This window comes from Esox lucius, chromosome 19 (assembly GCF_011004845.1).
Source record: "Esox lucius isolate fEsoLuc1 chromosome 19, fEsoLuc1.pri, whole genome shotgun sequence".
Taxonomy (NCBI): Eukaryota; Metazoa; Chordata; class Actinopteri; order Esociformes; family Esocidae; genus Esox; species Esox lucius.
The window spans coordinates 45309086-45325074 of record NC_047587.1 but is presented as its reverse complement, the minus strand read 5'-3'; the positions used below and the strand labels follow the sequence as shown (position 1 = coordinate 45325074).

Here is a 15989-nt window from a genome sequence, read left to right as displayed (position 1 = left end):
CTTGCTGTCTATCTGGTATGTCCTTCTATATTTGTTATATTACTCTCTCATCCACTTGCTTTTGTCTTTCTCATCACTTGCTTTTGTCTTTCTCATCACTTGCTTTTGTCTTTCTCATCACTTGCTTTTGTCTTTCTCATCACTTGCTTTCGTCTTTCTCATCACTTGCTTTCGTCTTTCTCATCACTTGCTTTCGTCTTTCTCATCACTTGCTTTCGTCTTTCTCATCACTTGCTTTCGTCTTTCTCATCACTTGCTTTCGTCTTTCTCATCACTTGCTGGCTGGGTATCATTAAAGGGTATTTTCTTGGTTTGAGCATTGCAAATCGGTTCATGACACTGTTATGGTCTGTGACACACACAATTATTACGGTAATGAACATTGTGACAGAATTAAATTAATGTGAATTAATCACAACTAACTTTATCTAGAAAAAGCTAGATAATACCAAGCTAGATAATTAGCTTGATAATACCAAGTATTATCCATTTGTATCTGTAAAGCTGCTTTGAAACAGCCTACACTGTTAAAAGCGCTATATAAATGAAGGTGACTTAACTTGACAATGTGTACTATTTCAATACTGCTTGGGACTAAATTGGCCCACTTTTAGTATATAAAAGTATACATTTAAGTTTAAAGTGTAAGAGTAGTAGACTTTAAGTACACACAACTATGCCTAGGTTTCTCATTTGTAATGCATCTGTACTACAACTTACTTTTAAGTATACTAGTAGTAGTTTACTATTTTAATACAAGTAGTATTTTTTGTTTATGAAAGTACACACTGAAGTGTACTTTCAGTAAATTATTAGTTTAGTAGTGTATACTGCAAGCCCTGCTGAAATATCCAGCTAAAACCAGCCTAAGCTGGTTGGCTGGTCTTAGCTGGTTTAAGATGGTCTCCCAGCCTGGCCTAGCTGGTTTTAGCTGGTCTTCCAGCCTGGCCTAGCTGGTTTTAGCTGGTCTTCCAGCCTGACCAGCTAAGACAAGCTTAAAAATGTTCAAAACCCCCCTAAAACCAACCTGATATACCAGCTACTTCCAGCTAAGACCAGCCAACCAGCTTAGGCTGGTTTTAGCTGGATTTTTCAGCAGGGAGTATACTTGCAAGTCAACATAAAAATATACTTATAGTTCACTATTTTGTATTATGTTTGCACTTGCACAGTATACTATTATGTTTAAATGTAGATATTTTTTTATAAAAAAAAGATTTATTTTCATTAAAAAAAAAACTTTAACTGTACCTTCATTTTAAAAACATTTCATTAGCTTCATGTTGCATTTTTTTTATCAACACTTGATTGTTGGTAACTTTCATAAAGAAAGGCAACATTTTAAACAAAAAAAGTTAAAGACTACACCTTGATCAGATTCAGAACGGATTCAGAATAATAATAAAAAACACAGATGGAGTAGATCGAGTCCAAAGTCCAAACCTTCACAGACAGTTGTTATAGGCTATTTGTGGGTTAACTTACCCTTCATTTCATTTGGTAATATTAAGCGTTTTTTTTTTTACTTTTGATTTACACACTGTTTAATGATTGATGATGATGATCACATTATTTTATATTTGATTGAGCAATCTTCTATCACTTGCTTGCTAGTATCATACTAACTTATATCAGATGCTACTAGTAACATACAAGTGATGCTAGTAGCCTAATAACTAGCTACAGTAGTTAACAAATAGACATACAGTGAAAGACAGCCAGAAGATGATCTTTAGATTTAAAGGATAAAAAAACTGAATTCATTTCTTACCCACTGACTTCTTTCCAAAGAATCCCCAAAGTCTTGTTTGCTTCATTTTTCATTTCCCGCTCGCTGTCTGTCGTTATTAAATCGCACGCTCAGACACTTGACTTTGCTACTAGGCTAGCCCCTCCCCTACCTGCTACATATTCAAAAGGGAGGAAGAAACGGCAGCAAAGTAATGTAGGCCTATATGGCTAGATTCTTTTTAAGGTATATTTTTACAGGCTGTATGCAGTACGTGCAAAGCCAAAGCGCAACGAAATAGGACAACTTATGATTTCGCGGGTTTACATAGGCTTAAAAAAAATGTAAAAAAATAAAAAAAAAACAATTTCCCTCATTCGAGATTCGGGGCTACACTCAAAACATCCGGGGCTGAAGCCCCGGCAAAATCGGCTGGCGCCGCCCCTGGGAGTGAGACTCCTGTCAATGTTCCTAGATAAAAGAAGAGCACCACTCCAGCTAGGATGGAGTCCGTCACTCCTCAGCAGATCAGGCCTGGCCCTATTTCTGGGAGAGTCCCAAAAAGAAAGCTAGTTATCTACAAACTTTACCTCCTGCGATGGGCAGAACTCCGTTTTCAGCCAGCGAGACAATTACTCGATGCCGACATCTTTCTAGCTAGTTTACACGCTGATGCTATGTTCTGCTTCGTAACCTCTGCCTGTTTCATCCTAACGTCGTTGGTGCCAACGTGAATAACAATATCTATGTACTCTCTATACTTGCCAGTTTTAGACTTTGCTAGCACCAACCCCAGATTTGCGGCTACGTCGGTGGCTCTGCCTCCCGGTAAACAGTGTACGATCGCCGGCTGATTCTGTAGTCTAATACTGCGTGTAATGGAATCGCCGATGACTAAAGTTTTTAGTTTTTCAAGGCCACCGGTAGAACATGCCTGCCGATCATTCCCCTCCGAAGACGGCTCGGGCCTTGACTCCGACTCCAGTGGGGAAAAACTGTTGACAGTCTCAGTTGGATTTAGCAACGATTCAGGTTTAACTGGTCGACGGCATTTCTTCCCAGTGACCAAGAGAAAGTTCTTGCCCGGCTGCAGGATCTGTGACGGGGGGCTAACAAGACTATCGTTTCTTCCTGGTGGCACTGACGCAGTTTTTTCTATTTCTATACTAGCATAATCCTTGCCTGACATTAGCTTCTAACTCTGCTATCTTTAACTGAAGACGATAGTTCTCCGTGTTGTTGCTACAACAATTACAGTGATAAGGCATTTTATTGTTACTTAGCCTCGGGTGTTCAGGGGTGAGTAGTTCTGTTAATTATGTCCAAAAAGTGTCCCGGTGTAGTAAAGTTGGGTAAGAGGTTAACAGATAAAAAATATTGCGTTGGTAAAACTCTTAAAATAGAATTTTGACCAATTAGTTTATATAGAGTAAATTAAAAAAAGTTTGGCAGGTAGCCAGGTAGGTAACAGCAGGCAGCATACAGCACGTCAACAATCCGCAAACTCAACAATCCCACAATGCAGTTCGTGAATCAGCTGTTTGACTGATGGTCTTTTGGATTTGGCTGGTAAGATCCGAGATGATGGTGCTAAATTTCACAATTACTCCTTCGATGATATGGTGCTTATGACATGGTTGTCATCGGTGTTTGGTAAATATGGTGGTTTCCTGTTTAAACTCATTGCTCCTATCGTTGCATGCGTGATGGTCTTTTGCCTCCTTGTACAGTTGTGCCGTTGCTGTGTCTCTCGGTGTCTTGCTCCTTGTGCTGTCGTGTCTGGATTACGTCTACATTCACATCTACCATGCCCATATGATGATTGTAGGTGGTGTTCACCAGGGGGGTGTCGGTTGCGGGATGGCCACCTTTATGGTGTCCTTCCATCTGTTTGTGGTCTACGCTCACACCGAGGTTGCTTGTTGTGTAATGACTTCCTTTGTGCTCCTCTGCGTGACTGTGCTGTTCTTGACCGCTTCCATCCTGATCATTCATAACTTTTTATCTTTTTGGACTATGTTTTTGTGCCTTTCCCACACACTAAGATGTGTTACACACTAAGGTGTGTTTGTGTTATCAATATGTCTTGTTTTTCTATATTGACAAGGGGGGAGTGTGGAATCTAAGCATTAATAATTACAATATGAATGTACGTTTCAATGGAAGGGAATGTGCCTAGATAATGAGAACAACAGAAACATCTCTGTTTAGATTATCTCTCTGTAGGTTGTGCTCTTATGACCACAGGAATGTTTACAGTGACCATCTGGCATGGGGATTGACTTCAAGAAACATGATCTGTGCTAGGTAGAAACGCCCTTAATGTATAGGTTAGCTGGCAACTATCTTTACAGTGAGAAGATAGCGGAACGTTCCACAAATGACATGTGTGCAGAAATTGTCCAATAAACTTGAGCAAACTTCTCCCTCGAATGGATACGGATTGTACATTATTTGACCACTATACAAAACTGCTGATTTCTAACAAGGGAGAGGACTAGGGAGTAACTTCCCAGTTAAATTCAGACTTTGCCATGTATTGGGATAGAGGTTTTGACACTTAAGGTCTAAATGGAGCAGGAAGTCAAAACTAAAATGTAACTCTTTTGTCATGGCCCACCCAGCAACTATAAGAGAAAGAGGTGTTATTTGGGGAAAGGTATGGGACAGGAAAATGACCAGTGAGGAATTAGATATTTTCATACTATAGAAACCACCCAAACAATTTGTAACTAACTAATAGAATAGGGTCAGAAGCAGGACCATGGCCCAGACAGTGAAACGAGGGACAAAGCAAGTGAAACAGGATAGAAGAGGTGGAACGCAGAGAAAGAGAAATGTGAGAGAAGAGAAGTAGGTATAAGAAGTACATTGATTATCAGAGAATTGGAAAAGTAAATAAGTACTGAGAATCAGATATTGATAATAATAGGAGTCTAAGATATAGGAAACCTATGGATAAAGGTTTAAAGATCTTGGGCAGGCATTAATGTTTTCAGGCCAGTGGTACGGTTGCAGTGACATTTTCCAAAGTATAAAACCAATTGTTCATTTGGATAAGATAAGCATAGTAAAGGGGTTGTGTTACAGTAGTTGTTACCCCTGCCCTTTTTGGGGGTATAGATGTAGGTATTGCAAGAAAAACAAATATCCTAGGAAGATAGATGACCAGATGTTTCATAGTGACATTATCATTACCCAAGACCCTATAATTGTGTTTTGTGTCAAAGGGGGGCTGTGATTTCTGTGCTGAGAAGGATTTTTCTCCATTGTAAAGACGGTTTCAAGTTCCTCGGTGGCTGGTAGCCAACCTAGTAAAGAGAGAGTACTGCTTGGAGATTTAGATGGTTTATTATTTTACTTATATTCTCATACTCTCTTTGATTGAAGTGATTATCATTCAAATTATGTATGATTAATGTTATCCAATTTGTACTCATTGTATAATCAGTTTATATTCCATTCATATTTAATTTGAAACAACATATTTTGCAAGGCTCTGCAAGAAATCTGCACATGCTTACATACAATCACTTGATTGGTCAGGTTGGAAGTCTTTTACTTCCTTCCAGCTAAACAGCCTGAAGGAGCGACGTGGGGCCGCCTTCCCGTGGGCTCACCACCTGCAGGAGGGACCATAAGGGGTCAGTGCGTAGAGGATCGGGCAGCAGTCGAAGGCGGGGGCCTCGACAACCCGATCCCTGGACACGGAAACTAGTCCTAGGGACGTGGAATGTCACCTCGCTGGAGGGGAAGGAGCCTGAGATTGTGCGTGAGGTTGAGAGGTTCCGACTAGAGATAGTCGGGATCACCTCTATGCACGGCTTGGGCTCTGGATCCACACTCCTTGAGAGAGGATGGACTCTTCACCACTCTGGAGTTGCCCATGGTGAGAGGCGGCGGGCTGGTGTGGGTTTGCTCATAGCTCCCCAGCTCTGCCGCCATGTGTTGGAGTTTACCCCGGTGAACGAGAGGGTCGTTTCCCTGCGCCTACGGGTCGGGGATAGGTCTCTCACTGTTGTTTGTGCCTACGGGCCGAACGGCAGTGCAGAGTACTCAACCTTCTTGGAGTCTCTGGGAGGGGTGCTGGAAAGTGCTCAGACTGGGGACTCCATCGTTCTACTGGGGGACTTCAACGCCCACGTGGGCAACGACAGTGACACCTGGAGGGCCATGATTGGGAGGAACGGCCCCCCTGATCTGAACCAGAGCGGTGTTCAGTAATTGGACTTCTGTGCTAGTCACAGTTTGTCCATAACGAACACCATGTTCAAGCATAAGGGTGTCCATCAGTGCATGTGGCACCAGAACACCCTAGACCGTAGGTCGATGATTGACCTTGTTGTTGTTTCATCTGACCTGCGGCTGTATGTCGCAGGTGGTGGACACCGGAAGTAAGGGATGCTGTCAAGCTGAAGAAGGAGTCCTATCAGGCCTGGTTGGCTTGTGGGACTCCTGAGGCAACTGACGGGTACCGGCAGGCCAAGCGGACTGCAGCCCGGGTGGTTACGGAGGCAAAAACTTGGGCCTGGGAGGAGGCCAAGGACTATTGGCTGGCCTCAAAGAGATTCTGGCAAACCGTCTGGCGCCTCAGGAGAGGGAAACAGTGCCCTACCAATGCTGTTTACAGTGGAGGTGGGCAGCTGTTGACCTCAACTGGGGATGTCGTCGGGCGGTGGAAGGAGTACTTCAAGGATCTCCTCAATCCCGTCGTCATGTCTTCCATTGAGGATGCAAAGGCTGAGGGCTCAGAGGTGGACTCGTCCATCACCCGGGCTGAAGTCACTGAGGTGGTCAAGAAACTCCTTGGTGGCAAGGCACCGGGGGTGGATGAGATCCGCCCTGAGTACCTCAAGTCTCTGGATGTTGTGGGGCTGTCTTGGTTGACACGCCTCTGCAGCATTGCGTGGCGGTCGGGGACAGTGCCTCTGGGATGGCAGACCGGGGTGGTGGTCCCTCTTTTTAAGAAGGGGGACCGGAGGGTGTGTTCCAACTATAGGGGGATCACACTTCTCAGCCTCCCCGGGAAAGTCTATGCCAGGGTACTGGAGAGGAGAATACGGCCGATAGTAGAACCTCGGATTCAGGAGGAACAGTGTGGTTTTCGTCCGGGCCGTGGAACACTGGACCAGCTCTATACCCTCTACAGGGTGATGGAGGGTTCATGGGAGTTTGCCCAACCAATCCACATGTGTTTTGTGGATTAGGAGAAGGCATTCGACTGTGTCCCTCGTGGCATCCTGTGGAGGGTGCTTCGGGAGTATGGGATCCTGGGTCCTTTGGGCTGTCAGGTCCCGGTACGACCGAAGCAGGAGCTTGGTTCGCATTGCCGGCAGTAAGTCAGACATGTTCCCAGTGCATTTTGGACTCTGGCAGGGCTGCCCTATGTCGCTGGTTCTGTTCATAATTTTTATGGACAGAATTTCTAGGCAGGTTTGGGGACCACACGATTTCGTCTCTGCTCTTTGCGGATGATGTTGTTGTGTTGACCCCTTCAAACCAGGAACTTCAGCATGCACTGGGACGGTTTGCAGCCGAGTGTGAAGCGGTTGGGATGAAAATCAGTATCTCCAAATCCGAGGCCATGGTCCTCAGTCGGAAAAGGGTGGCTTGCCCACTTCAGCTTGGTGGAGAGTTCTTGCATCAAGTGGAGGAGTTTAAGTATCTAGGGGTCTTGTTCACGAGTGAGGGAAGGATGAAACGGGAGATTGACTGACGGATCGGTGAAGCTTCTGCAGTAACGCGGTCGATGTATCGGTCTGTCGTGGTGAAGATTTACCGGTCAATCTACGTTCCTACTCTCACCTATGGTCATGAGCTTTGGGTCATGACCGAAAGGATAAGATCCCGGATACAGGCGGCCGAAATGAGCTTTCTCCGCAGGGTGGCTGGGCGATCCCTTAGAGATAGGGTGAGAAGCTCGGTCACCCGGGAGGAGCTCAGAGTAGAGCCGCTGCTCCTCCACATCGAGAGGGGTCAGCTGAAGTGGCTTGGGCATCTGTTCCGGATACCTCCTGAACGCCTTCCCAGGAAGTTGTTCTGGGCCCGTCCCACCGGATGGAGACCCCGGGGCAGACCTAGGACACGCTGGAGGGACTATGTCTCCCGGCTGGCCTGGGAACGCCTCTGTGTCCCCCCGGAAGAGCTAGAGGAAGTGTCTAGGGAGAGGGAAGTCTGGGCATCTCTGCTTAGACTGCTGCCCCCGCGACCCGGCCCCGGATAAGTGGAAGAAGATGATGATGATGATATTTTGCAAGGCTCTGAAAGAAATCTGCACATGCTTACATACACTCACTTGATTGGTCAGGTTGGAAGTCTTTTACTTCCATCCAGCTAAACAGGGAGAAGTTTGGCTTCCAGCCTCTGGAGAGGTGGTTGACAGAGGAGATTGTTGTAGGTAAGAGTGTTGATTTCAACTCTCTTATAAGAACTGAGTTCTCTTTCTCACCTACTGTTTCAGGTTTATATTGTGGGACTTAAAAGTCCCAAAAGGGGGATGAGTAAAGGGATATTTTCATCAAATTTTGTAATTTCACATTATCCTGATAAAGAGTAGACAGAACCTCTCGTGATCACTTGTACAGTGGGGCAAAAAAAGTATTTAGTCAGCCACCAATTGTGCAAGTTCTCACACTTAAAAATATGAGAGAGGCCTGTAATATTCCTCATAGGTACACGTCAACTATGAGAGACAAAATGAGGGGGAAAAATCCAGAAAATCACATTGTAGGATTTTTAATGAATTTTATTGGTAAATTCCTCTGTAAAATAAGTATTTGGTGAACTTTACTCTTGCTCTGGCTTGAAATCACGTCACCATCACGCCACCAACACTGGTTTGGGGGACGGATCCCAGAGGGTTGGTGGAAGATTTGAGAAGGATCCATCCAGAAATTAGCATAATGGGAGGAGCTAATATCATTATATAAACATACTGTATAAAAGTGTGTTTCTGAGGTTTGGAGGTCGGTTGTTCTGCAGACCAACATGGGTTGGTTGCTCTGCATGGCTTTATTACCTTAATCAATTCTAATTTTGAATTCACAAACTCCTGAGTTGTTTGAAAATGTTGGCGGGAAAAAGGGGAAACATTTTCCACAACAATTTCCAATGACAAATTAGTTATTTCTGCTTTTATCTTTAGCATACTGGCCACACACAGAACAACTCGTCACCACAGCCTCATCATCATACTGTAACCAGCCTCTTGAAACTCCTTTATCCCCAAACCTCCAATTCTCACGTTATTTGTCTCTGATGCTACAAAGATGTTTTTTATGTATTGCAATAACATCATCCCTTTACATCAGTCTGTCTTCCTTGTCAACTTAACATTATTTGACAATACTTATTTAACAAAATTCCCTACTAACCTAATTACTTCCCCTCAATGAATCATTCTTTACAACTGTTCATGAATCGCTTCCCAGATTTATAACACAATCCCTCTCCAAACCTAATGAGCAAAAGCAAATTAACAACAATAAGATAAAATATCGGATTTTCTTTATATTAGAAAGGTTCTCTACGTTAACTTACTTAAGAATGTGCTCCACCTTATAATATTATTTACCTTGTATAATGTATTACTTAAGCAGTAATTTGTTTAATTTAAAATGTTACCCACATAGTGCTTCCTTTGAAAATATAAACAATACACAAAACCCATCACAGGCTTTTATTTTGAAGGCAAAATAAAAAAATCTGAAGTCATTGTTGCTGCCGAATCTCTAACATTGCCTGAATGACATTAATGATTACTTTTGGATTACTTCAAATGAAAAAGAATAGGTGCGCAAAATAATTATGAAACATTGTATGTTTGAGTATATTATTTAATTTTATAAAAACATCGTTATTTGAACCAAAATATGAATTGCGCGCCCAATTGTGTGTTTGATCATCATACGTGCAAAGATGCCATCGAATAAAGAATGTCTTAGATCTTGGAGTTTAGCTCATGATAAATGTGGGCAAAAACAGAAGTGTTGCGTTTATAATTTTGTTCAGTGTAGATTAGGCAACAATTTGTTAGATAGCTGTATAGTGCTGCCTTCAAGATAAAACATATTGAATTTACCACAACATTTGAGAAGAAAAGGGGAAGCACTCCGCCTAAGGATGATTATTTGCATTTGACGTGGCCACAACTCCATCCATCTCAAAGATGGTGCCGGCGATGGCTGCCTCTGGATTTTGCTCTGTAGTGTTTCTCGTGTTTTTGTCTATTTGTCCTGTTTTCTGCTGTCCATCTTGGGTCACATTTACCAGAGATGAGCACTTACATATTGGAATTTCAGCTATGCATAATATTCCACCGCTTTTTATCGATCCAGCCAAGAAAGTGGATGATCTGCGGCTCCTCATCAGGACTATCTTGGACTTCTGCAGATCTGCCGCCCTCTGTTTCACTGAATCCTGGCTCTCTGAGCACATCCCAGACAGCGCAATTCATCTACCGGGATTTAATCTCACACGCGCGGATCGAGTAAAGGAGGTAACGGGGGGAAAAAAGAGTGGAGGCGGACTCTGTCTCTACGTAAACGAAGGTTGGTGCACAAATGTCATGCAGACCTCACTTAATTAATTAACTGTAAACCGTTTTATTCACCGCGGGAGTTTTCCTCATTCATTCTGGTCGCCGTGTACATCCAAACTCAGGCTTGTGTTAGTGAAGCGTTACTACAGCTGGGTGATCAGATAACTAAGCTGGAGATAAAACATCCGGACTCCTTGCTTATTATTATTGGGAACTTCAACAGAGCAATCCTCAGCCGTGAACTTCCAAAATACAGACAGCATATTAAGTGCCCCACCAGGGAATCTAACACAGTAGACCACTGCTACACAGTATTAAAGGACGCTTATCGCTCTGTTCCACGTGCAGCTTTGGGACTCTCTGATCACTGTCTGGTTCATCTTATCCCGATCTACAGGCAAAAATGTAAATCTGCTAAGCCTGTGGTCAAGTCTGTAAAAAAATGGACCAATGAGTCTAAGGTGGAATTACAAGCCTGCTTCGATTCTACTGATTGGAGTGTCTTTGAGGCTGCAGCCACAGACCTACATGAACTCACTGACACTGACATCTTACATCAGTTTTTGTGAAGATATGTGTGTGCCAACAAAAACCTTCAGCACATACTGCAACCAAAAACCCTGATTTACAGCAAAACTCCAAGGAGGCCTACAGAAGTGGAGGCAGAACCCTGTACAATCAGGCCAGAAACACACTGACAAGAGAAGTCAAAGCACATTGCTGGATCTCGACAACTGAGGAGCTGAATGTTTTTTTTTGTAGGTGTGAGCGGCCCCTAGTCACACCTCTCCCCCAGTCCAGCACCATTTTCAAACAGTCACCTTCCCCCCACTGCTACCCTGTCACCTCCACTCACTGACCCCCCACCTGCACTAACGATCTGTGAAGAGGGTGTACGGCAGCTCTTTCAGAGGCAGAAGACCAAAAAGGCTCTTGGCCCAGATGGTGTGTAACCATATAGTTTGTGCGGAGCAACTGGCCCCCATCTTTACACAGATCTTCAACAGATCTCTGGAGCTGTATGAAGATCCCTCCTGCTTAAATGCTACACAATTATCCCAGTCCCCGAAAAACCCTCATCACTGGATTGAATGACTACAGACTTGTCACCCTCACATCTGTGAACATGAAATGGTTTGAAAGATTAGTGTTGGCCCAGCTGAAGGACATCACAGGCCCCTTGCTAGACCCCCTGCAGTTTGCTTACTGGGCTATCAGGTCTGTGGATGATGCTGTCAACATGGGACTGCACTACATCCTGCAACACGTTGAATCTCCAGGGATGCAAGGATCCTGTTCGTGGACTTCAGCTCAGAGTTCAACACCATCATCCCAGACATCCTCCATACCAAACTCCTCCAGCTCACTGTGCCAGCCTCCACCTGTCAGTGGATCACAATCGTCCTGACCAACAGGAGTCAGCATGTGAGGCTGGGGAACACCACATCCATCACCCGAACAATCAGTAATAGCGCCCCCCAGGGGTGTGTGCTCTCCCCACTGCTCTTCCCCCTCCACACCAACGACTGCACCTCAAGAGACCCATCTGTCAAACTTTTGAAGTTTGCAGACAACAGTACGGTCATCTGCCTCACCCGGGACGGTGACAAGTCTGCCTCCACAAAACTGTGGAGATGACTTTGGACTTCAGGAGGAGCCCCTGACTCTGCCCCCCATCATCATTCTCAACAGGACTGTGTCTGTAGTGGAATCTTTCAGGTTTCTAGGATCCACTATCTCCCAGGATCTAAAGTGGGAGCCCAACTCAGACGCCATCATTAAAAAGGCCCAGGAGAGGATGTACTTCCTGCGCCAGCTTAAGAAGCTTAACCTGTCCATGAAGCTATTGATCCACTTTTACACAGCCATCATGCAGTCTGTTCTCTGCACATCCATCACTGTTTGGTTTGGATCTGCCACGAAACTGGAAAGGAACACTACAACGGACAGTCAAAACTGCAGAAAAGATAATTGGTGCCAACCTGCCCTCCAGGACTTATACAAAACCAGAGTCAGTTAAAGGGCAGGAAACATCACTGCAGATCCATCAGACCCTGGATACAGCATGTGTGTAGAAACTGTTCCTGTGTCTGTTTTACATTACATTTAAAAAGTCACCTACCCAACCCTGAATGTGACAGTGTCATGCTGGCAACATTAGAGATTCCAAAGCAACAATATTTGGCCTTCAAAATAAAAGCCTGCAGTATTAATAATATTAAATTAATCTATTTTGGCACTTTTCTTGTATATTGTAGAAATGTATAGTAGGAAATGTTCAAGAGAGTGCATAGAGTGATTATATGGAGAAAAATCAAGAAGCACTTTCTACCTATCTGCAACAGGCTATAGAAAATTCAACACTGCCAGTTACCAATTTCAACTGTCTAGAACGATGCTGTTAAATTGAACAGTGCAAGTCAAAGGAAGCAGAAACCTTACAATGATTTGTATGAAAACTGGTCAGATCTACACAGCAAAACCCACAGGTCTCTGCAAAGGACCTTCAGAAGAGTTTAGCTGACACTTAAGTTGTTGCTCACAGGTCCACCACACAATGTACCTTACACAGCATGTTCACATTTGCTTAATATGTTGAATCTATGGAAAATGCATAAATGGTAATCCTGTATAAACTTGTGCAAAAGAAGGTCTGTTTCACTTTGTAACATGTAGAGCTCAGAATTATGAACAGTTCCAAATACCAGGCATTTGGCACAAAACCTTCAGACGTCCGTTTGAAAGCTGAAAATGAAGTTCGCCTTTCAGCACGACAATGACAAAGCACACATCCAAATCCACAAAAGCATGGCTTCACCAGAAGAAGTTAAACGTTTTGGAATGGCTCAGCCAGAGCCCAGACCTGAATCCAATTGAACATCTGTGGGGTGATCTGAAGAGAGCTGTGCACAGGAGATGTCCTCGCAATCTGACAGATTTCGGGCACTTTTGCAAAGAAGAGTGGGCAATCATTGCCACGTCAAGATGCTAATAGACTCCTACCCAAAAAGACTGAGTGGTGTAATAAAATCAGAAGGTGCTTCAACAAAGTACTAGTTTAAGGGTGTGCACACTTATGCAACCAGGTTATTGTGAGTTTTTTATTTTTCCCCCTCAAAGATTTCAGTTTGTTTTTCAATTGAATTCTTCAAATTATAGGTCACATTAAAGGTGGAAAAGTTCTGGCATGATTTAACTGTCTCATTCTTTTAAATCACAATAACTTGGCATTTTAACAGGGGTGTGTAGACATTATATCCACTGTACATGACACCTAGTGGCGAACCATGTATCAAACCAGGATGTCCCCAAACTGACCAACGGTGAACATCAGTGGGCATAACTTAATATTCAGGAACCCCCAGTCAGAGAGCTCGCTTGGAGGGACTTATGAAATATCCGGACTGGAGCCTGGTAGATTGGAGTCTATAGGTAGCTACAACACGTTTTTCCTGAAATGTGAGTATAACGTTTAATTGTATAACAATATTTGACCTGCATCACCAAGGGGTAATACAGCACTGAGGGTGTTTTCAGGCAACTAACTTAAGTACTCCATACACTGCTCTGATGCTCGTGCAATAGTAAACTGTGAATATTTCATGCTCTGCTCTTACATTTTTTTCTGCCTGCTGGCTTTCTCTGGACATTTTATTTTGCTTCTCCAGTGTTGGAGTTAGCTGTTATTGTGGTTCTGCGCTGCTAGCATTAGCATACTAATTGAACACTGTACTGCGTTGTGTCTAACAATGTTTGATCAAATTGCTTGTGTTAAATTTGTGTTTTTCCTTTCATCCTCTTGACAATTTAGCAGAGCAGAGCTTGCACTCTACTTGTGTAATTGCAGACATTTCCATCGTCCCACTCTACCAATTGCAACACAACCATCCAGTTTCACAGTACAAGGACAAGTACATGAGCAAAGTATTGGCCCCATACTGGTATCGGTGCATCCTTAAATGTAATTGGGTTGATTAAATAAGACGTGCATGTGTTCTTACCTCTCTGACTCAAACTGGCCTTGCTGGTCCAGTCTTACCACCTGCCTCCTCAGCCGGGTTTTGCGGACCTCTGGAGTGGGGTTCCACAGAATCTCCTGCTGTCCTGACTTCTTTTCCTGCAGGAACACCTCACCATCCTGTGGAGAGTCACACACAACAAACAAACATTTAACATGGTGTGTGGTATTTACACATATGCATTGCTTTGAATATTGCCAAAGATGTAGTGTTATCCATCTATCTATCTATCTATCTATCTACCTACCTACCTACCTACAGTGGGCTCAAAGTATTCAGACCCCTTCCTTTTCTGCAACAACAAATTATAATTTATTTGATTTATACACATTTGTGCCAATGCATTGAACATTTAAAAAATATATATACTTTCAGTCTTCTTTATATGCCTACTAATAATTTTTATAAATCGGCACACATTTCTAAGAACCTGTTTTCACTTTGTCATTATGGCGCAGGGTTTGACAATAATGATGGCCCTGGGCCAGTAAAGTCAAGTTGGGACAAATAAAACCAGCAACTCACTGTCCAGATTGGGCCATTGCTATCTGGACAGTTTGTGTCGGTAAAATGTTTGTTTGTGTTGCTGTCATTTTTTGGATATTAAGAAAATAATAGGTCATATAACAAAATGTAAAGAAATTAAAGGGATGTGAATACTTTCCAAACCCATCCATTTATTCACTCATTCATTTGTCTACCTTTCCATCCAGCCAATTATCTATAGATCTACTCTCATCTACCTACGCATTTAAAAACCATCATCTATCATGTATCACCACAACACCTTCCACTGGCCTGACCTCTTGTCCTGTAGAACCACCACCTCTTATTCCTGACGACAACAATAACAAACAACAAACAGACTAACTCAGTAACAGAGGAGTGAGAAAAGGGGAGCAAGACAGATACAGGTACTGTACAAAGTGTGGCTGTGTGTTAAAAAGATCTGTGTACAATTCGTTCATTGCTTATCCCACTGTAAACAGGATGACGGAGAACCAATACAGTGCTCGTTTTCTGTTATTTCAAGCTGGGAGAAACGTTTCTCAGTTAGGATATTGGAAAAGCAGCAGTTGTCAAGGTAGGGGGGGAAAGAGGAGGTGCTGCCAAACAGGGCCCATTTATTTTGGTTTAATCAAGTGCATCAAGCTCGCTAGCTGATATGGACATTATGTACCTCTACCTGGCTAACTTCCTGTATCTTCCAATTACTCTCGAGTTGTGGACCAGACTGTTAGCTGGCTAGCTAGTTAGCTACACAGAGCCTTAAATGCTGTTTGTGGCTATATCATTTCTTATATTGTATAAAACTTGTTTGGTAGGTAACTAAGTAACTTTTGGTAATGTAAATCCAGCCAGCTAACATGAATTTGCTGGACACACATAGCTAGCTAGTAGATTATGTACTTAACGTTACCATTGGAAGTAAGCCGTAAACACTACTAACGTTTTGTAGAAGCAAATAGGGTTGCTAGGCCCACAGTTCAATTTGGAATGTATAAAGTGATAACTCTGAAGGGGTATGCGTGTGTGTGTGTGTTTCAAGGCTTTAGCCACTGGCCGTTTTATTAGCCAGTAATAGGCTTACTAGTTTCTACTAACCTCCTAGGAATAATCCTAAGAATTGAGCAATTGCTAGCGAGACTGAAGATTAACTTTTCCATGCCAGAAACAGTCGCAATATAACTGTATACCATTT

At 43.2% G+C, this 15989-nt stretch overlaps 1 protein-coding gene across 4 annotated transcripts in view; it reads right to left on the bottom strand.

Moving 5' to 3' along the window:
* The window catches only part of osbpl5 (oxysterol binding protein-like 5), a 191758-nt gene that overhangs the window by 29133 nt on the left and 146636 nt on the right, over positions 1 to 15989 (bottom strand). For all 4 annotated transcript variants that reach the window (XM_013131244.4, XM_013131246.4, XM_013131247.4 and 1 more), the window contains one exon: positions 14270 to 14406. In XM_013131244.4, coding sequence (XP_012986698.2) covers positions 14270 to 14406 — 137 coding nt within the window. The remainder of the gene's footprint in view (positions 1 to 14269; positions 14407 to 15989) is intronic.